At 37.9% G+C, this 23,967-nt stretch overlaps 1 protein-coding gene across 1 annotated transcript in view; it reads left to right on the forward strand.

The window, feature by feature from the left end:
- Prkg1 (protein kinase cGMP-dependent 1) overlaps window positions 1-23,967 on the forward strand; it is a 1,042,192-nt gene that overhangs the window by 824,837 nt on the left and 193,388 nt on the right. Inside the window, exon 6 of the mRNA XM_028764010.1 lies at window positions 21,709-21,786. Coding sequence (XP_028619843.1) covers window positions 21,709-21,786 — 78 coding nt within the window. The remainder of the gene's footprint in view (window positions 1-21,708; window positions 21,787-23,967) is intronic.

A 23,967-nucleotide genomic window follows, 5' to 3' on the forward strand; every position in this document is an offset into this window, starting at 1 on the left:
GTTCAGGGGGAATACAGATATTTTTCAGAACAGGGTATCTATCGGCTGGATGAGGGTTCAGGGGATAGGTCACTATGACTCTGCCTATGATTCACTTGTCCTTATCTAAGTTGATAATATCTGCCAAGGCTACCTATTTACAAGGGAAAGACACATTTCATAACAGACAAGATACAGATGTTACCATCTTGGTTATAAAAACAATCTTGGTTATGAAAACAATGAACAGTCAATTAAAAAACACAATTATGATCATTAGTAGGAATTTCCTCTTGTATTCTTCAGCCTCTTTGTTGGAGATTCAGTATCTAACAGAATAGCCAAAGTTTTTCCTGGTCCCAAGACTCTCGTGTTCTGCCTCCAGAATGACAGAGAACAGATGTGTATGACCTTGCCCAGCTGTAATCTTGTACTAGAAGATGAACTTCATGTAATAACAAATCTTTTATTTTAAAGAACTACAACATTAAACAGAATATGAAAATAATCATGACAGGGTTTTAAATAATGAAATGCAATGTGAGATGAAGTTATCTTAAAGAAGCGATGATTTGCTCAAGAACTCTTTTGTGCCCAAGTCTCATACTTGTTAACTATATATCTCTACAGTTATCGCCACTGTTTGTAATGTTGCTTACACTTCTCATCTCTCCTTGCCCATTGTGATCACATCCTCTTTTTATGAACAAATTTCACGCTCTTGGGTGAAGGGCAGTACCACTTTTAAGATATGAGGTCTTGGTTGAGCCACTAATTAGCTGCTGTGCCCTTGAGAAAGGCACTTAACCTTACTGCAACTGTTTCCTCAAATATAATGTTTTTATAGCTTCTAGCATGACCTGCAATCTAGCCTTCTGAAGTTTTGTAGCTCATTTATTTTGAGATTTTTGTTCTTGTTAGTGTGAACCTTGTTGTCCTTAGTCTCCATTTTCCTTTACAAGCTGTTTAATCCTGTAGGTGAAGGGGAAATAAGATTGAGAAATTCATGAGGAGAGAATCCCAAATGAGAAACGGTGTATGAACAGAAGTAGTAAAGATGTAATGTAGCCGAGTTCCAATTTGTATATTCTTTTCTTGCCTCAGTTGACTGTGGTGAATCTCATATATGGTCAGCATCCTTCAAAAGTGAGATGCTGGCACACTCTCATGATCTAGATATGAGCCTGATGCATAGCAAACATTGTTGATCTGAGGGAAACACACCAAGAAGCTGACATTTTCTCTAATTGAACATTCACAAAGGCTGTGAGGAAACACATCTGAGACATGGGGAAAGTCAGAACACTAGTAGACTGAGGGCATCTTCCCTCAGTCTTCCTTGTTCTACCTCTTATAAGTTTGCAACCTGTTTATGTCCCCTGATTGTATCCTGCCGTTTCTAGGAGTAGACTGTGTAGATGGACCCCTTTAAATTAAGCTGCAACTCTTAGTGCCCATATCTTTGGACAGCCTCCTTATCAGATTTCTTCTTCAAAATACAGATAATGATGCTTGTGCTTAGATCATAAAAAAATTGAAGGATAAGTGAAAAGAAGATATATATTATGCGTAGTGAGTTCTCATGCACAGTAAATGTTTGATTCATTATTCATATAACTGCTTCTATTTTATCTTTTATTCTTCTAATGTTTTAAGAAAATGTTGGCTTAATCTGTAATGTTTGAGATGTTCTTTTTATCCTTGCTCCTGACAAACCATGTTGCACCATACATTCTATGCTGTGAAGGAATGTATGTGTGTGTGGATGATTGTGTGATTAATTATGTCTCCAAATAATAGTACATTTCTTCCACAAGTAAATATTAGAAAAAAGGAAGGGTTATTATGCAATATCAAAAACAAAAATGATTCTATTAGGGTTGTGTCAGCAAGCAGAAATTCCTTAAATGTATTTTAATAAGATATTAATAAAAACATACTCTCCTTCCACCTCTCTTGGTATGACATCCATCCATTCGTTCAGTGTCCCTGCAGAAGAAAAAATCTTCAAGTTCTAGAGAATTTGGCTAGAATTCAAGAAACTGATTGTCTGTATTGAAAAGAAGATCCCTAAAAATGTATTCTGGTCTTTCCTATGACATGTTGCTGATGAGACTAGATTAGCCATAGAGAAGTAAGAGTCAGTGGAACATTTTTGTTTATGACTTAATTTACTGTTTTAATCTCCACATTATTCAGCCATTGTTATGGTTCCAGAGAAGTGCAACCATCGCAGATTCTGATTTCATCGAATCCCCCTCACCTCCCTTTAAGTTACAGTTTCAAGATTCAACTGAAGTGAAAACTTCTAGTTCTTTGGAAAGTTATATCAAATGATGTTTCGCTGGGGCACACAGGTGAAAGGATGTCTTGCTAAAGCAGACACATGAAAATGTCATCCTGAAGTAGACACAGGTGAAAGGATGTTTGCCTATATTAAACACCTGAAGGAGTATAAATATGACCCTACAGACAGTGGGAGATGAACACTGAGTGTTGGTTTGCTTTGCTCTGCCTCGCTATTCTTTGCTAATGACACCCATGTATTGCTTCACCTTACATAGCGTGATTGAACTCAACTTATAGTAACAAAGCCATTGAGAGAAACTAGCCCAAGAGCTGCTTGTAAAGTTCCTGCACCTACTTGTCACTTCTGCAGCCTCCCCTCAGGCAGCTAGCTGTTTGTGCCTGATGTCTGCCTGCCTAGAAGACTGGTCTACAGCTGCTGAATCGTATTTTGTATTTGGTACAGGACTGAACTGCTGCCAGTGAAGAAGGAGCTTGCCCCCAAAGAATTATTGCTGAACAGGTCCACATTCCCCATATCCTAATATTTTTTTTTTCCTTCAAGTACCTCAGCTGAGTGGTGGGCTAGAGGAGAGGTTGAACCCTTATTAAAAAATAGGTTGTAAAAAAAATTATTCCTACAACTAACAAAGTGCCTTTTCTTCATTATTTAGCTGAAGAATTCCTTCAGCCAACTCTAGGAGGTTGGGTTTTGTTTTCCACCTCCAGAAATGTTCCATCCACTCAGGCTTGTTTCCTGTAGTGGTTCTGTCCATGTAAACATGGAAATTGTGACTTGCTCAATGTGGCAGTGCTGCTTACGGGCAAGTGGAGGTTACTGCTCATATTTTAGAAATGCTTTAGCAACTGTCCTCTAAAATTGTTCCTTGTTCACCCATACCAAGTCTCCTAAAATAACATGTGTGTTCAGAATGATCTTTGAGATCATTAGGCAGATAACTAGTTACCAGTAACCAACACCTACATCCTTTCTTAGCCTCTAATTTTAGTGACACGAGTCCCATGAGACACTGTTCTAGCACCAGCTGGCACTTTCTCCATCTCTTCTTCTATTAGACATTCTCCTGAGAGTGTTTTCTAAGTGTGATGCGTTAGGCATTTTTTTCTGCTGTGAAAATGTTCTTTGAGAGTGAGTGTGACTTTTGGTAGAAATATTCCCCACTCTCATTATATCCATAAGATGAAATAGTGTGATTCCGGACACAAGTTAAGCATAGTGTGAAATGAAGAGAATGTGAGATTAATCCAGTCTCTGGCATACTATACATCATGGTGCAAATGTTACCAGATAGAAGCACATTGTCTAGAATAGTTTTCATTAATTGATCATCTAAAATGGGGGCCACAAACTTTTCCATCAGAGGCCTGAGAACAAACATTCTGAGCTTGGCAGGATATGCATTCTGTTGTTACTACCCACCATTATCATTTCAGTTCCAAGACAGCAATAAAGACAGAAATGGAGGACTATGGTTGTGTCCCAATAAAGTGTACAATATGTTTTCTGGGCACACAGGAATTGTGCAAATTACAATTATAAGTTTGTTATAATCAAATAATCAAATAAACTAAGTAGATCTCATCCAAGGATTATATCATACTTTTAGCATTTTCTTTCCTTCCAAAATCAACATGCCTGTCTTATATTTAGCCTAACACACTCTTTGTCTCTGTTTGTCTATTTCTCTATCTCTATCTCTCTGTGTGTCTCCTCTTTCTCAGTTTCTCTCTGCCTCTGCCTCTATCTCTATCTCGATGACTATCTGTCTCTCTCTGTCTCTGTTTCTGTCTCTGTCTCTCTGTCTCTGTCTCTCTCTGTCTCTCTCTGTCTCTCTCTCTCTCTGTGTGTGTGTATACCTACATACTAACACAATGAGGAGGAAAATGAGAAGCTTTAAATAATCTAGCAAACCTAAGACCCTTCTGATTTCTATCTCTACTATTGGATATAAGTTATCTCTGTAATTTTCAGTATGATTGTAATCTCAGCACTCAAGAGATTGAGGCAGGGGAATCATGAGTTCAAGCCACCCTGAGCTATACAGTAAGACTCTGTCACCAAACAACAAAGTAACAACAACAACAAATACAAGTAAGTGAAAGTAAAAAGTTTCAAAGCAAAGAATGAAGAAAGAAGTAATGCTAAATGCTTATGTCTGCTTCCAGTTATCCAGTAAGACTTGAAGCCACTGCCATTAGCCTGCTTTTATGAGCAAACACCAGAAGACTCACAGAGAGTAATAATGAGATTCCAGAAAGAAAATGCCAAGCTTGTGAGACTGTTGCTGAAGCCAGCCTCTCACTCCTGGAGATGTTCAGCCCTCATCCTTCTGCTTAGTCCCCCTTATGGGTATTTAATGACCCAAAATGTCACACATCTCCATAAACATCAAGCTGGAAAATGGATTGTTTCAGTGTTGGGCACTTCTTTCATCTGCATTGTGAGTAGCAAGTAGAAGCCAGTAGGTAAATTTAGAATGTCATCTGTTCCTGGCAAAATGTGACATGATTAGTTTGTGTTCATTAAGCATTAGTGGAGAGGTCTGGGACTTTGTAGGCATGTCAAACAGCCTGAAATAAAATTCCCTGTTGTGCATTTCTCTGCCATCAGAGAGAGATTCAGACCTTATTTTTAGAATTCATTTTGTAGCGCATGGTTCTGGCTGGATAGAGCAACAGGTGTTAATGAGCCCATATATGCTTTGCCAGATTGTAAATGTGCTTTTGTTATTCCCGCCAACTATTTGTTTTATTTTGTGAAAAATATGCATGCTATTGGTCAAAAAGATGACTAGGAAAACAGACAGCTGATTTCATAGTTTCTCCTTGCAATGGCAAAAATAGATTTCTTTCTGGTCCCTTTTGGAGCTTTCAGGCCATGGTCATTTCCTTCAGCAGAATGCTGCTGGCATTATCCTTTTCAGACATCCTTTACTGCTTCTGGAAACCAGTCTGTTAAAACAGGTAAAACTGGCCCCTTCTCTGACCTCTCCCACTTTGGATTTCCACTCCTGTTCCTTACCATCAACACTGAACTGTAGACTTTTTATTCTGCTCCCCTTTCTACTCCCCTCAATCCCTTCCCCCACCCCCATTTTGTAAAAATTATATGCACTTCTCCTGTTTAGAGTTATTTGACTACCACACACTCTTAAATTTTTCATGTTCACTTGATGTGTAGGTCCATTAGGCACTATATCTGTGCCCCCCCACACACACACAGAAATGGGCCTTTTAATTTACTTTCCTGCCTTTCAAAAAGCAATATTGAGCACCAAAAGAATATCTTGTTGTGACCTGTAGAAGTACTATTATTAATAACAGTTTCATTGTCACTTAAGTCCAGGAGCAGATACTACAGGCCAGTCATTGTTCTAAAGGTTTTGCATAAGTATTTATTCTCAGCAGTTAAACAATGTGAGAGACAGGGTTATGATCAGCACACCATATGGTTAGCATGCAGTCATCACATGTGTCTTTACTCTTAGTATAACAACAACGAGCTGGGAAACAGCAAATATTACATTCTCTAAGATCACATTAAGATTTAAAGATATGAGGGAGCTGCAGTTCTTCCCTATAAGGCTCTTGTTGAGTGATACAACAGTAGAGTCCGCCATGTTTAAAATAGAAAGCCAATCCACACCCAGTAAGGACTGAGCAGTGATTCAAGGAAGAGGGGTGAGACTTCTTAGGAATGTACTGGGAATGATGAGTAGGGGTCAAGTGACTACTCGAGGAGGAAGGGGTGCTTTCACTGTCTAGAAAATGCCTACCAGAATTCCTTTAATGTTGACATCAGGCGACACAGTAAAGACACACTGTAAAGTGAGGTAGAGGCAGGATCTTTTTTTCTTTAGGAAAAGGCAAGAGTTTGGTTTTTTGATTTCTTTGGAGCACAGAGCATGCTGGGTGATAGAATGGGAAATGTGATTTCATGCTTCAAATCAAAGAAGGAAAATTGAGAAAAATATTTCAAAGAATAATTGAGATAGGGAAGCCCTTGTCGAGTCTAAGCGAACAGGACAGCCCGAGAACCTGAATATTCTGGTTCTTCTCTGCCAACAGTGGGGAAGGGCATTGTTTCCGTAAATCCATTCTTGCTATTTCTGCTTTGTTTTTTTCTTCTTTCCCCTTCTCTATGAGTATTCAGGCAGAATACTATAAGTGATATTTGATCAGCTTGCTGGCAGCAGTGAGATAGAGCCAGGAGGAAAGAAAGCATGGAGAACCAGGTGGGGTGCAGTCTGTGCTCAGAGAGAGATGCTTCAGGAATGAATCTATAGTCATTTGTTTAGAAAGCTGGCACAGAAATTAAGAAAGTGTAGTTATTGGAGAAAACTACTGGTGTATAGAAAACGTGATATCTCTTAAGTCTCACGGAGTGTGAAAATTACAATTATTCCACAAATATTTTTAATCTTTTATTTTTATCTACATAGGTCCCAAGGGTAAGAAAAAGTCCCTTCTATTGCTACTTCTGTTCTGATGGAGGGTGGAGAAGAATATGAAGCACAGCTGTAGCCTGAGTGCTAGAGAGTAAAAGAAAAACTTAAAACACTGAAGAACAAAGCAATTCGAACCCTAGCAAGTTGGGGTAAACACAGAATAAAGAGATGAAGAGAAGGAAAGAGGTGAGGGGATAGCAGGAAGGGATGTCAGTTCTTCATGTCAGCAGTTACTTGAGTAAAGCCTTAAATTCACTTCTTAGAGTAGCCAGGTGGTAAATTCGGAAGGAAGGTGGAGGAAGAGGGGACATTTCAGTCAAACTGAAACATAACTGGCCTAAGGAATGGGAAGCTTGGCTTGACTGAAGAATTAATAAAAGGTTAATGTGACTGGAGAAAAGAAAGTGCAGGAAGGGTCTAGTGGTTTGTGAGAAGGAAGCAGATGCCCTTTCGTCCTTCTCAGCAGCCTCAGGGTACATAATGGGTAGATTTCAGCAGGGCTATTCAGGTCCAGCATTCTCGATGTATAGCGGGGGCAGTTGGAATAGTCGATGAGGAGACCGTGAAACCGGAAGTGGATTGAAGTGGAGCAAGGCTTGTTGGTAATTGGACCAAGACCCTTATAAGAAAGAAATGGATTAGAGCCAGATTTTAAAAGTAGCACAGACAGGTATGTGGCTAACAGGATGCCAAGGAAAAAGAAGCTGGGGATTGCTACAAGATCAGAGGGTTAGAAGTAAATATTAAGTAAAGCAAAGAGGAGAGAGATGATCTTGATCAGCAGTAGGCAGGGTAGGAAAGAACAAAGTCAGGTGTGTCAGTTCAGAAGTGCTTCTCAATTCACATGCTGTGAATCAGGCTATTGAGTCTGAACCTAGAAGTCAGGGCTGCAGAGAAGTGGAGCCATATGGAGCTATGGAGAAAGATGTCGAGGTCATAGGACAACGCTTAAGGGGTCTCTTGAGATGCTGAGCAGAGGAAATAGACATTTAGAAAAAAAATACTTTCATAACAAGCCAGCTGTGCTTATTTTGTTTCTACAATTATAAGAGAGCACACTTTCTCAATTGTATAATGGCCTTGTGCGTACTTTTGGTTTGGGCTTCCAGGAACTTAAAAAAGTATCTTTTGTCAAGACTTTGAGCTATAACTGATCTCCTTGCTGTTTTCTGGGAAAAATTCCTCTTACATATAATAAGAAATGGTTTGCTTAGTTCAACACAATATTTTTGTTATATCAAATTCAATTTGTCATTTCAAGTTCAGTAGAGCTCAAACGGAATGTGACATGAAGCATGAAAGCATTATTAAATCTTGAACTTTGAAACCCATCAATAGCTCATGAAATACAGAATATGGCCAAATTCTGCCATTTGTGTTGGTATGAATAACTTAACGTTTGAGCAAGCAGCTGCACTTACTCATGATGTGTTTTTGAAAACATTTAAAAAAACAAAGTTAATTCTTCTTAGTATGCATACCAGTGAAGCACATAACTTTTAACCATTTCTTTTTTTTTTTCTTCAGAAAAAGCTTCATGTAGCCCAAAATAGTCATATATTTCTATATGTAGCCAAGGCTGGCCCTAAGTCTCAGTTCCCTGGCTTCTACCTAACAAGCACTGGGATTATACTTGTGCTCCACCAAGCATAATGAACGTGATTATAAGATGAATTTAGTCGACTAAAAATAGTTTTATTGCAGTGATAATAAATATGTCTCTCACACATCAACAAAGCACATTCTTGTTGTCATCAAAACAGAATGTATTATCTTTTTTTTCTAAAACGAACAGAATATGCCAGATTTCCTGATACTTACATGATCCTTTGTACCAAATTAGCTCTATATAAGCAGGAAGAACAATACCTGGACCTTTTGAACTTTGTGAAATAAAACCTAGCTTTCTCTATTCTCCTCTATATATGAGGAATTGATATTATATTTTATATATAAACTGTGCTCCACAGACTCAAGTGTGTGAACTCATATTGGAATCTTTGAAAAGTTGGGTTTATCTGGAAGAAGTAGATGTTTAGGGGAAGGCCTTGAGGTCATAGTCTAGCCTTAGTTCCTCCTGCCTTTGCTTTCTGGCCCATGAAGCTGCGAACATTTGGGCTTACGCTTTCATGGCCATAGCGTCTCTGCCATGATGGGCTCTACTGCAAGCATGAGCCAAAACGGATCCTTTCTTCTTTGTCAGATATTTGTTCACAGCAATAGAAAAATCACAAGTACTGGTGGCATATCTCCTTGTTAATGATTTTATGTTTAGCACTGCCACAAAAAGATGCATTAGACAATTAACCAGGCAACAAGGACATTTTCAATACTGTTCCAAGAGGGTAGAAAAATGAGGAACACTCCATAAAAGGTGGTTGTGTTTTGAATCATGCAGCAAGTTGTAATGGAAAAGTACTAAATAACTGTGAGATGTATTTGGTGAACAGGATTAGTCCTTCTATGGCTGCTATTTGCGTTTGTCAAAAGTAGAGTCCTACCTTCTTACAGAGACGAGGAGATTGGCACATTCTCTTCCTTCATTATTTATTGCTTTTCATAGGGGTGGGTCCTCAGTGCTTGGGAATTGTTCCTGAGATCTAACACTGGCCAGAGGCTAGCAGAAGGTTTAATTCTCAAAAGGATAGGGAAATGTTTACATTTGCTAGCTTTATATCATTTACAGGAAAGGGAGAATAGGGGACATAGTAACAGTCTACGATCTTGGCAACCTGAGAGGAATGTGAGAGTCATCTTCATTAGTACATCTTATACACTGTATATATGACTTGTAAATTCTTTCAGTGATTTACAAATATGATAATAGCAGACCCCACAGAACCATTTGAATTAGGTAAATCATTAGAGGGAGCTGCCTTTCCTAACAACAGTGTGATTTATCTAAAATGGGTTTATCTTCCTTAGATTAGTCAATGCAGTTACCTTGTGCCTGGGCATCTTCTTGCTTATGACTGACACGTTTGGATCTGAGGAACCAAGTAATCTTAAGGGGAAGTTCCGTTTCATAGACCTGTTACTTGCACTTCAGTATCTCAGGAGTTCAGTTTCCACAAAGGCCAAATTGGAGATGGAATGTAAATCAGAAGGTTTTTTATTTTTGTTTTTGGAGTGTTTGTGTGTGTGTGTGTGTGTGTGTGTGTGTTAATATGCTGTATTTACCAGCTGAAATGTATTATGATATATCCAGTTTTATCTATGTGTGGTTTGACCTTCATTGTTTCAGTTTTTGAGTTATTTGTGGTTTTACGTTTTTAAAATTGGTTTAATAATAAAATATGCCCTTCAATATTATTATGAGGTTAAATGAGATCATACATATAAAATTACACTGCTTAGCGTATGGTAAGAGCTCCAAAAGTCTTTTCTATTATAATTTATTGACATTGCTCTTATGTCTCCACTGAATTTAATTTCTCATCAAAACAAGAACTGAGTCTTCAGCATTGATCCCCAAGTGCTCGATAGCATGCATCATAAATAGTTTTGACTGACTAATGAACACTAGCAATGCTGTGCACCCCAGATCATGCATAATACACAGCTTGTTGGTCAGAATCATCTGCAGATTCATAGTTGGCTAGACTCTGGATGAACAAAGAGGGAGCAAGTCAGTGTTAGTGAATCTAGAAAGGAATAAAATGGGAAGAAAGCACAGACCAAGAAGCACAGAACCATCACTAGGTACAGGGTTTTATAAAACACACACAATTAAGAAATGGCCACAGAGATGAAGGGGTGTGTACAAACTTAGAGGTACAAAACCTCAGTCCCAACATGATAGCAATCTACAAAAAATGGTATTGCTGACTTCCAGTATATGGTTTGTAAGGGAAACAAAATTTGATAAACTCATTGGCTAACTTTTTAAGGAGCACGTATACCATTTTAAGAGTTGTATTTCCTTTGTACACAATGGAAAACAGTTGGAAAATGTTTGTTAGCTCTTACATATGGTACTAGTAGATTTTCCTCCATCAATACAAGATAGATTAAAGTGGGAAAGACTGGAAGGAAACAAAGGGACAAAAAGGATATCCTCTGTTAATGACAATGAAACAAAAAAAGAGGTACAACAAGCAGATGCCCAAGAATGTAAACTGTCAGCAGTAAACATGTAAACATTTGGTACCCGGTTAAAGGAGAGTGGTGGGAGGAGCCATTGTTGATTCAGCTGTGTGGTCCAAGGGCTGGAAGAACTTCAGATTATCATGCCTGAACATTTCAGTTTGGTTTCAGGAGTAGGTTGTGCAAAACAGAAGAGATGGGAGAGAGGGTACATACAGGTCATGAGTAGGGGAAGTAGCCATTAAATCAATTTTAATAACATAAAGAAGGAAGCAATCTGAGAGGGTCAGAATTTATAGCTGATCTTCCTTAGGATTCCCCTATTAGGTTTCATTTATAGAATATATTCTTTGTTTTATATACAATTCATATAGTCTTAGAATCTAGCTTGCATTGCACGGGATGGAGTTCATGATTTAGAGTGGACAGGGATGGTTGTGAATGTTTCGTGTCATTACTAACAAATATACAGAGATAATAAACAGTTGGAGTACTTATTGTTCTCATATCATGAAACTCTGTAAATAGAAGGAAATATTGTATTCAGTGGGAGAAAAGAAGGAACAAACATAGAAACCAAGCTTTGCTAGAGTTTTGGCTCGGTGATACATCACTGGCTTCTCTGGCTTTAATTCCCAGTCTCACAGAAAAGCAATTTGGAAGTTTGCAATGGGAATTTGTGAATAAGACACTCAGGTAAAACAGACTAGAGTTAAACGTTCTCATCAGTAAAGGTTTTCCCTTTCTGCTGTTCATTTGCAGTTCTTGTCTGTGTATTCTATTACTTCACCAAATACATTCTGAGAACAGAGCCCTTTAAAACTGCAAGCCTTTACCCTCCAGGGTTGTGTGGGTCTGTGTACTATAAGAGAAGGTAGGTGGTAAATGACCTTTCTGCTTGCCTTTTTCCTTGGTATTCCTCCTCTGGAGTTATACAATTTGTGGAAAATATGAGTTTATTGCCAGCTCCTTTTCAGTGAGCATTCATCCCCTTAGGCATAACTTCTGGGAGGGGATGAAAAGTTTTCTCTCGCTGTGCTGTGTGATTTGTACCTGAAGTTTACTTTGGGCTCTTTGTAAATGTGTGCCTGTTTTAAATAGATCCCAGATGTACTCTTCTGAAACAGTTTACTTTTGCCCTAAGATGTGTTTGCCTCAGCAAATTGTAAGCGTCTGCCTAGAATTGGTTTTGAGATATTAAACCCTACAGACTATTACCTTCAACTTTATCTAACTGACACAACTTCCATGATTCTGGAATATTGGTGCAACTCAGCTGCTAGTCCTTGGTAAGGACTTGTTAGAAATTAGCAGCAGTGTTAAAATATTGCTTAAACAAGTGTAAAAGAAAATCCAGACTTACTGTTGCAGCTGGGACCTCTACAGTGAATTATCAGGCTACAAAAATTGACTGCTGTTTACAAGGACAGTGATTTAAAATCAGGAACTATGTGAATTTTAAGTACCATTAAGAACAGAAACTATGTTCTGTGACCCAGGTGCTTGTTTGTTCCTATGCTGCTGATGTGCTGGGAGGGGGTATGTATCCCTGAGTCCTGTCCTCCCAGTCCAGTGAGTAGAACCTGAAAACCAGTATCACATTGTTCCAAAATAGAAAAGAGTTATTCCATTTTCTGCCACCCACACTGTCTCTTCTCACTCTGGATTTATGTGCCTGCTAATGAATCTCATATAGACTGATTTAGTCTCACTTGGCTTCTTGCTTGGCCTCAGAAATCTCCTGTATAGCAACCTCAGGGAACACAGAGGGATTCTTGAGAGAAATCAATAGCTCCTGTGTGAAGCACGGGGCCTTTGTCAGAAGATAAAACAGAAGACCTATGAAATATGCTCGAGCCGAGTCAGTTGACAGAAGGGTGAATTATCAACATCTTACCAACCCTGTTCTGTGGAAGAAATAGCTATTTATGAGTCCCTCACTTGCCTGACCATTGGCTTAACCTTGAGGTCCTTAGGTGGGAGTAGAGATTGAAATTGCTTGAGGAACCTCAGTATACACTGAGACCAAGCTCTACATATCAATTTAAGACAGTGAGACTCTTAAACTATCCCTAGTGACATTAACAAAATGCAAAAGGTAGAAACTATATTGCTTTTCTTGTGGTTTTCTATTCCATCAATGGTTAAAAGCAGGCATGTGAGTGTCTGGAGAATACAGAGACAAGTTCCTTTCAGGGGTCTGAGGTAGTTTGAATGGGAATGACCCCCAAAGGAGTCGTTCCATGTATAATGGTTAGCACTCTGGACTCTTGAGAATGGCCCCCAAAGGTTATTCTATTTGAATGCTTAGTTGGCAGAGAGGGAGAGGGAGAGTAGAACTATTTGAGAAGGATTAGCATGTCCTTGGGAGTGGGCTTTGAGGTTTCAAATGCCAGTCCCCCACTCTCTCTTTCTCTGCATGTGGATCGGGATGTAGCTCTCAGCTAATTCTCTGGCATCATGCCTGTCTGCCACTATGCTCTCTGCTATGATGATAATGGACTAATCCTCTGAAACGGTAAGGAAGCTCCCAGTTAAATGCTTTTTCTAAGAGTTACCTTGGTCATGGTCTGTTCACAGCAGTGGAACAGTGACTGAGACAGTATCTGTCCTGTGAAATATGATACAGGATTAATCCTGCTTTCTGAGCTACATTTGTCACTGTTCACTGAGCCTGCTTTGTTTGTGAGGAATGTGAGCATTATTTCAACACATACATGAGAAGTTGCTATGCCTGGCCCCACATCTGTATGAACTGTTTCTTACTGCAAGCTGTTCCCATCTCCAACCCCATAAGTAGCTCATTTTGCTAATGGACAGACTATCTAAGGTTACCTTGGTGCTTAAGCCTTGGGTCCTGTCACCTGCTGCCTCTTAAGACGTGGTAATCCTGAGAATGTCATCATTCTCTGTGGTCACTGGGTTAGTTTGTGCCCCTAAGCATCTGTTCTCCCTCTCTTCTCTTCCCACAGCTACCTTTGCATCTCTCTGCTAACTCTTACACACAACAAGGCTCCTATTAATCATTCAACTTTTCTGGACCTCATTCTTTGAACCCTCCCTGTCAAGGAGGTTTAATGTTGTATAATACATCTAGCAAAACACTTTTTATGGCATTTTTAAGTTGACTGATTTCACTAATGTACCTCTCTGTGCTATAACTCATAAAAGCATTCCTTTATATGTGAGCCTGTTCACTTGATTGCTTATTGAGACGAACTGATTCAGGATAATGGCATATTGAGATACTGCTAGTAAAGTAATATTGAAGGTCAGAGCAAGTCAGAGCTAATGGCTTTGGCAGAGAAGAAAGGAACAAAGTCACTAAAGAAGGGTCAGTGATAAGAGGGACCAGATAAGGCTATCAGGTCTACATGCCTCACTCAGTCTGTGGTGCATGACCATACAATGGCTCAGAATAACACCAATAAAAAATAAATGTGAACAGTAATGAATCCTGGTCAACTAAAAAGATTAAATATAGATGTTGATGACTATGACAGTATAAATATATTTTAATGAAATTAGCTAAGACAGAAGAAGGAATTATATAATTGCTTATGAGGGAAACATATACCATTTTAGAATGATAAGGTATATTTTATATTTTATATTCTATATTCTATATTATGGTCTTGTAGTCCTTATTTAATTTTTTCATGTGTTTGTGGCATTGTTTTTAATCATTGCTATATAATGTGATATTGCTGTCAAACTCTTTACTTAGTCTCAAACAAGATCCTCGGGCAAAACCAAAGTAAGATAAAGAAAACTAATTCCTGAGAATTTTTTTAAAGATTATGCCAATGATTTTCTCCTCCAAATATATAGGCTTGAAAATAATTAAATTAATTCCTGTTTTAGGATACACATAAATCCTTCCTATGTCATGATGTGAGACAACTCCACACTGTATTTGAAGCTCTTAGGGAATCAATAAGTCAGGTGTGTGCTTAGCCTTGGCCTGCCCCACAGCCGGTGTTATGCAGATGTTGCAAAGAGCTAACTATTTTAGTCTCATATTTCATCTGAGAAATGAAGACAATATTTTTATTTATGGTCCCACTTGTGGTAATGATATAAATTTATATTTTGTATCTATATATAATATGTTTATATGTTTTTAACATATTATAATAGATTTGTTTATACCTTATTAATGAATGAGTACAGAATGCATGTCCTTGTCTAGAATATTCATGACTTATGATCCAGCCATGATGACTTGTGTAATGCCATCACTTTGGAAGCAGATGTATAAGGCTTTCCAAGCATTTGAGGTCAGCCAAGTGTATACCATAGGCTTCCCTCTAACCTAGGCTACCAAATGAAATTCAGTCTCAAATACCAGCCACTTTGGAAAGAATATTTGGGTTTTGAAAAGTATCATAAACTAAGTACTTTGATGCAAGTTTAAGTTAATTCTGTTTTGAAAAATATTGTGGAACCCTTTTATAGAAAAGGCAATGTGGCTTTTATTGCTGGAGCTGAAAGATAAAACAACGTGGATTTTAATCTCGTTTAGGTATAAATATACTAACAATGAGTAATAATGAACTATGGAATGCTAAGAGCTGCGATTGTGATACAGAAGTGTGCTGTGGTAATTGTTATTCAGAGGATCAGGACTGGTCTTAGGAAAGACGCAGGTGCTGTAAGTAGATATGACATTAAAGAACATCTCAGGGCTAGGGAATAGCAGGTATGCGGCGCTTCAGGGAACACATGTCAGCGCTTGAATGACTCAAGGACAGAGGGGGAGAATTCAAACCAGTGATTGATCCCAGAGGCTCTAAAGTGTCCCAACGAAGAGTTTGAAGGTGCTGTCCTCAAGTTCGAGCTATCAAGGATTTTGAGCAGAGTATAATAAGATTAGAGACGTGTGTGTGTGTGTGTGTGTGTGTGTGTTTGAGACAGATGGACAGAGAGGGAAGGAGGTGGGGATGGAGGGAGAGAGAGACAGAGAAATAAATGAAGAGAAATAGAGACAGAGAGTTTTAGGCTATAAAGATTCGTTTTCTATAAAATCAGTAAGAATCTAACTGTAAACATCAGTTTCTAAAATTCTGTTTGATAAGTCTACATGTTTCATGATCTTGGACAATTATTTGAGCCATGTAAGCTTCTCTTTTGTTCTACAAGAAATGAATATGTAAACTCAGACTGTCATTTTCCTGATGGAGATATCCTTGATACATTGTCTAGTGTGTGGTAAACATTACATTACTAATAGCTACTGTCTTTCGTGATATGAGTTGTCCTTGGAGTATAGAGTGAATTTTTATTGACATCATGTTTAGTTCTATTGTGTTCATGAGAATTAGTGACATTCCAGTTGATCATTTCTTAGAAAATAAATCCTTTGTTAGAAATAGGAATATAAACCCACAGGAATTTGAATACCACTTAAATGTCCATAAGTTAGCCACCAGGGATTCCATAATATTCAATAATAACCACATTATGAAAACCTGTGCTTGCAGCACTGGATGAATAGTGATGACAGATGGCAAAAAATCCTGTTTTTTCTTTGTAGCCGTGGATATATTCAGAGACACCATGACATAGCTTGTGGGTGCAGGAGGTTGAACAAAGCCAGAATGGAAGGCAAGTCCTGGTCTGTAAGGATGGTTGTCAAGGTATCTCTACCTTGTTGAATTTTAACATACTAAGTATGTTAAACTTTGTATGTTAAGCTTTAACTTGGTAGGAAAAGAAGCAGCTTTATACATATGCCCAGCATATGTTCAGTTGTTCAACCTTTAATGTGATAGATATATTAGTTCCCTCAAGACTATGGATTATCATGAACTGAAATGTCAGCCCATTGTCTGTTGTGTGTTGGTCTCATCAGGCCATGTAACTGTTGCAAGCATATGAGAGGTAGAGGTGGCAAAAGGGCATTCCTTCAATGGCGTGCACAATTGTTAACACAATGGAATATCTCTTTCCATCTAAAGAATAATCTTCTCAGAAACTCAACCACTATATAAGCTCATTCCTAAACTATGAAGCATCCTGTGAATCTCAGAGAGCATTTTCTAGAACCTTGTGTCAGTCTGAGCCCTTCCTGATTAAGTGTCCTTAAAGTGATAGAAGCTTAATATTATATATTGATATTGGTTCCTGTAAATACAGTAATTTTATCTCCTGGAGGATCCTTTATCTCTTTTGTTTGACCTTTCGTTTTGTTTTAGACTAGGCCTTGCTGTGTAGCACTTGTTGGTCTGGATCTCTCTATGTAGCCCAGAGTATCCTCAAACTTGTTCTCTTCTTCCTGCCTCAGCTTCCAGAGTGCTGGGATTACAGGTCCTACACCTTGCTTCTAATTTTACATTTTCTTTTCTTGAAATAAAGACTCAGTATGCCCCTTGATCCACCATGTAACTAAGGCTTGCCTAAAAGTGGTAATACACTTGCTTTCACCTCCTGGATTATGGGATTAATAGTGTGCTTCACACATCTTAACTCATGACACTTAATTCTCCAGAGAGTCCAGGGGTTCTGTGCCACATTGTGGGTCAAAACAGGAGGAAGGATTACACCTGATTCTGGAACCTCAACTGGAGCACTATTCCTCTCAGTACATTCTAGAGAGAATTAAACCACCTGCAACATAGGAGCCATAGTCTCAAAGTGTCTAAAGGGCTCACTCCCCACCTCTGGGATTTAATTTCTCTTTGCTTTGCTGGCTATATTGTTCTTGGTGGCTCAAGATACCCTTTAAGCTAAGTGGTACTTTGTTAAATAAAGATGTAAATGTTTATTTTCCAAATAAGTAAAATATTGAGTAAATTATACTCAGTTTGATGGCGATAGAGTTTCTGAGAAGATGATTAATCTTTTCTTCCTCTTTGCATTTATTTTGGTAGAAAATTCAAACAGTATTTATTTTTCAGATGGCAAGCCTCAGACAGTACTTTGTTTGCTTCCCCAAGATACATTTCACATGCTGTCAAGGCAGACTTTTTCCGAGTCCTGCTGGTGCTAATTGCCTTTATAGATCAAGTTGTTAAACTTGAGTTATAGTTTAATTATGCAGAAGGAGAATGCACGCTTGTCTACTCTATAAATGATTTCGTTCTGTTGTGGAATGAATGGGCTTTGTGGACCTGCTCCTCTAAGAGATTTCCAGCATTTTTTTAGGTCTTCCTTGATGTCTCTCTGAATCTTTATGCTATCCGAAAATGTCCACATCAAAAATATGTGAAATGAAAAACAAGAGATTGAAAATCCATTTGGTGAATAGAGTCACCAAAGAACATCAAAGCAAATCCAAGCATCTGTGGAATTTTCGCTCAGACTTTCTCCTCCTCTGTCTGGTATTCAGGGTAAGGATTCAGCCAGCCCAACAGGCTACTGCTGGGCCAACTGTTGTCTTTGAATCATAAATTCTGACTGTGCTAGAAAGTCTTAGTGGAAAATGGTGTGATCTCCATTCTGAGGAACTCAAGAGTGCTCGGTGTTGGGAAACAGATGAGCTTGTAGACACTTTCTTTCCCTGGAAAAAGTATGAAGTATCAGTATATATGATTACATTATATCAGAAAAGATATGATAGAGGCTTGAAGAGATTAAACAAGAGAGCAGGGGGGCAGGGCAGAGGGAAGTAAACCCAGGCAGTGTTTTTCACATAAACACTGATTATATTTCCTTCTAAAAAAGGTTGATCCCTCAATCCTTCTATGTACCCTTTCAGTGTGAAATCGTTAAAGAAAAAAGAAGAAAATTCACTGTAATCATTTTTACTACCAATACAATTTTAAGGTGATATGATAAAAAGTCAAGCTACCTCACTTTTAAAATTTCTTTTGTAAAGAAAGAAAAATATTTTTAAAAAATCAAATAGCACTTGCTGTTCATATCAGAGTTTAGTGTCTGATAAATATTCATGTACACACACACACCTTCTACAGTTTATGAGCATCCTTACTATGTGAGCTGTACTCAGCGTTTTCTATTCCATTAATAAAAGATGCTCTTTGCAGCCCCCTGAACAAACTTCACAATTCTTTTAGAGAACTGAACTGAGTAAGGTGATACCTATTCCCAGATGGAGTTATAGATTTTGTGGGTCCATTAGATTCCCCAGGAATGCAGAGCTGCAAGGAATCACTTTTGGTTATGGGAACAACTCCACTAACTCCTTTAATAAGATACATCTGTGCCCATTTTTCAAGACCCCTTCCTATAATTTCTTTGTATCAACCTCAACCCTGAGAAGCACCATCGGGTATTTTCACCTCTTCTTCAGCACATTAGTCTAGTAGCTAAGGTGCTAGCCATAAGTTGGCTTCAAGGTTGAATCTCCATACTCCCAAGAGTTCTTGATCATGCAGACATATAAGCTCAAAATGGTGATGAGTTATGAAGCACTACAAGAGCATCTATCTATCTATCTATCTATCTATCTATCTATCTATCTATCCATCTATCTATCTATGTTTCTCATACAGATATATGAAATATATATATATATATATATATATATATATGTGATATGTGATATATATAAGAAACCTATATATATATAATGTGATATATATAAGAAACCTAACTTAGCTGAGCCACATGTGTGGTGGAAATGATGATGATGAAGATGATCACATGAGAGGTCAGGGAGGAACATCAGAATGGCAGTCTGATACAGCACTGGCAGTCTGTAAATCTGGTGATGGAACATTTGAGGAACTGACCTGGGGAGCCAGCAGGTTGAGTGCCAAAGTATTTAAAGGAAGGGATTGGAACCTGCAGCATTGAGCAGACCATTGACAATAGTACAGGCCATGATAAGAAAGACGGTTTTTATTCTATTAAATATGGAAATGTTTTTAAAAGGAAACTGAATGCTGTTTTCTGCCTTTAGTTCTGTATATTTCTGAGATTCAATTTGAAATGTGCAAAAGGAAGAACTACAAAATGGTCTTTATAACACACTGAATTTTCTGGCATTTGATTCACACAATTGGAGAGAGTCTCAAATTGTCAGGATGCCTACTCATTTCCCCTCAAGTGCAACTGAGCATCTCAGAATAACATAATGATTAGGATCTTCATGCTGTGACACCACAGTGTTATCTTTCCAAACCTAGCATACGTTTCGTCTCTACCCCATAGGCTCCTCTGGATACCTGTGTTTTATGAGCTTATGTTTAGTGCAAGTCTGTATAGGTGAACTCAAATATTAGATAAGGCAATTGTGGGGGCCACTTTAACAGAAATCCAGATGAAATATTAAGATACTCAGATGATTCATACAACTTAAAACCCTGACTATGTTTCCTATCATATCACCGCAGTAGAGGCAGGACTATGCTTTACTTGGCTAGACAGGCAACAGAGAACACCAAGAGATGAGAATTGAAAAGATGATCTTATTAAATGGAAAAAATCTGTTCACATGCATTCACTTTTAATTTCACGTAGAAACTTTTAAAGTTGTTTTATTTTTAACTGTGTCTCTGTTTGCGAGTGTGTACCTGTGTTTGAGGATGTCTACAGAGATCAGAGGCATAGGTGACCCTGAGGCTGGTTATAAGCTTGGTTGTGAGCTGCCTGATCTGACTGTTGGAGATCAAATCTGCAAGAGCAATATGCTCTTTAAACCACTAAGCCATCTCCCCTACTGCAGAAACCACTATTTGTATGCATATATACAGATATATACATACATGCATATATTTATGTGTGTGAACATAAGAAAATAGTCTTTAAAGGCACACACCAGATTGTTTGTGGCATCTATTAGTGGAGGTAGGGAGAAGGAATAAGGAAGGACTTTGTTACTTAAAAAAATTGTTACTAGAAAAAGAATTATGTACGATTGAAAATTAGTAAGTGCTACCAGCTTAGGTACTATGTTAATGTTCTGGGTGCTTAGAGATAAGAAGGTATCTTTCAGTGGCAGGTATTAATGGAAGGCAACTTTAGGATAGAATGTTTTAAGACAGATAACATTGATGTGTAAGGAGAAATTACAGCCAAAAGCTTAATGGATATTGTGTGCATACCATGAAGCAGAGTATAAGGTAATATCTTCCTTATCAAGGTATAGCTCCTTTGTTAAGCTGCGGAGGAATATAAGACCAGATGGCATAGACTCATTTTGACTCCTGACCAAACAGTAAATTTTCTCCCACCTCTCCTTACAGAGTTGGTTTTGTTCATTACAGGATTATAATCGTCACTTTGGGAATAGACCTAGCACTGAGGCTCTCCTCCGGATGCTGGCCCACTGATTATAATAATTCTCTTTTAGCTTTACTTCCTCCTCTGTCTGGTAGTTTACGCTAGACATATCTTGGACCTGAATTCCGGTCACGAAATTATAGCATTCTGCTTAATGAGGCCAAATGCTAATTGCTCAAGTAAGATTATTAAGGGATGAAGTGGTACCCTAAAAAGTATTTAAAGCCATCTAACCCCCACTAAAGGCTCCCCTGGATGTACGTAAAGATCTCTGTATGTCACAGTAATTTCCTTTTTTAAAAAAGTTTGCTATTATGAAACTACTAATAGCAAACAAAAATGACAAAATAATATCTGAATATGAACTTAATTAGCAGTCTTATTTTGCTTCATGCTTACTTGATAGGAGAAATAATTTTTGTCAAACACTTGAAATGATGAACTTAAGGATATAAATATAATCAACGAGGAAAATGAAAACTCACCACAGGTTTTTAAATGAATATTATAGATGCAATAGCTTCCACATTACTGTGTTAATAGACTGTTATTCATTCTTAAACCATGATACATTCTAAACATGGGTCAAATTCTGTCAGCATGACTGTATCCATAGAGCTTAGTGTCTGAAAACAGTTCTGGTTGGCACATGATTCCTTTCTCAATGTCTTTGTGTTATGTTCCCATTCCTATTTTTCAGACCCACTATGAAAATGGAGAATATATCATCAGGCAGGGTGCAAGAGGAGACACCTTCTTCATCATCAGCAAAGGGAAGGTAAGCTTGAGCCATCCACACATTGCAGGAATGTATGCACTGAGTCTTGTGCTGTGTGAGTTGCCCCTTCTTCATCTGTAAATGGGTCTCCTAAAGTAGGATGTAAGAAAAGAAGGCAATTAACCTTGTGTCTAGAACCATGACACTAGATGCTACTGAGAAGTCTTAATAAACAGAAAGACATCCATCAGAAAAATTATACAATACAATACAATCTATCTAGTCTTTAAGGACAGCAAAATTCCTAAAATGAAATACCTGGCCCTTAAAATCTATGGCCTTAATTTGAATCTTCAGTAAAATTTACTTGTTTTACTTTTCTTAGGCAAATGAGTGAATGTTCTAAGGGTAACACTAATGTAAATATATGTATGTTGTATTGCAGCTTCATGGAGAATGTTAATTGAAAGCTAAGAAACTATTAAAAATGGTAAAGTATAGGAGGAGGGATAAAAACAGTTATGAGCATGTTTATGAGTGATTATGTATTCTTACATTATTTTAGGTTTTAATCTATGTGAATCTATTATAATACTTTCTTTTGAACTATGAAATTAAATAAACTTACTTAGACCAATTCTCTAACCTCATTAGTCAAATACTTGAACCTAACATTTCTTTTTAAGTTATCCTTAACGAGTATCTCTGTGTATCAGTGTTGATGATAGTGAAGGAAAGGCAGATAGAGAAGACTTACATGCCTGTTTCATTTTTGTAAAGTGAACTCATTTCTTAATATTTGCACGAAATGCCTAACTCTAGGGCTGTAGAACTCACATCAGAATGCTTACAGAGATGGTGTAACCAGGAAGTGAGGAAGACTCTAAATTTTAGTGACTTAGATTTTAGGTGATTCTTGTATGCTAATTTTGAATCAATATTACACAATAATATCCACATTTTTAAATCATATCTATTCATTAGATTAATATCTGGAAGCCTAATATAGAAATATATATCATAGACTGGTTTCCTAACAGGTGTCGTAAGAAACCAGTGACAAAAGCTGAATAGGAAAAGGTGCTTATAACCAGGCCAAAGACCTGAGTTCAGTGCCTAGGACCCACATGGTAAAGAGAATCAACTTCTGCAAATTGTCCTCAGACCTCCACTTGGACACGTTAGAACTAGGGCATATGCATATCTACCCACACATGTACACACACACACACACACACACTAAATAAAAATTTAATATTTTTAATGTCCAAACACAGTTATTCTTAAAATCATTTTTGCATTTTCCAGTGTTAGGGGATAAGAAAATGGTAACACACTATGGTTTGCACAGCAGACAGGGAAACTTTGTTACTTACTGTCTTCTTTGTTAGCTAACACCAGTTAAAGAATCAGGGAGATAAAAATCCTCATGGTTATTAGCCATACAAGGTTCACAGGAGGATGTTCTAACCTGGAGTCTGGCTTTGCTTTATCTTTCCAAATTGCTTAGTCTTTGCTGCCAAAATGTGGCTACACTTAGCCAATAGGAAGGACACCCTGCAGTCATTTATGAGTGTCCCATTTACTGCAAATTGCCTGTATTGCCTGAAGGAAGTGGAAGTTTGTAACCCATTTTAGCGGAAAACAGGTGTGTTAGTGGTACTGTGTTATGAGCTTTGTACCATGTATAAATAGAAGCACTTGGAGATAGACCCCTGGAGGCAATTACTCTGGCAGTACTTCGGTGCAATCCTACAAACTGAGAAATCATCATGATATATTAGATTCCTTTGCCCAGTCAATTTTTTTCTAAACCACCTACAGAATTTTTCTTAGTTCCTCCGCTCATACACATTATTTGTTATGATGCCCAACTCTGACAATTGTGACATTCATTATACTAATTATGATAATGATACAATAAAATTACACTAGTCTCCACTGTGTGGAACAGGAAAGCAAAGAGTAAGCTGTGGTTCTAATGTAAATATGCTATAAAATTAGAATTTTATAGAACTTATTTATTACAGGTAAACCAACATAAGCTTCATTCCCATGAATTTATAAGTACTTTTTCCAAAAATTATATTTTCATTTATTCTGTGTGAAAGTGTTTGTGGGAGGGGGAGATGCATGATTCATGTGTCACTGTGTGTGTGTGTGTGTGTGTGGTGTAGGTCAGAGGACAACTTGCAGTGGTTGGGAGTTGAGGGTTGGTCCTTTCCTTCCATGATGTGGGTC

This window comes from Grammomys surdaster, unplaced genomic scaffold (assembly GCF_004785775.1).
Source record: "Grammomys surdaster isolate TR1022 unplaced genomic scaffold, NIH_TR_1.0 141, whole genome shotgun sequence".
Classification (NCBI taxonomy): domain Eukaryota; kingdom Metazoa; phylum Chordata; class Mammalia; order Rodentia; family Muridae; genus Grammomys; species Grammomys surdaster.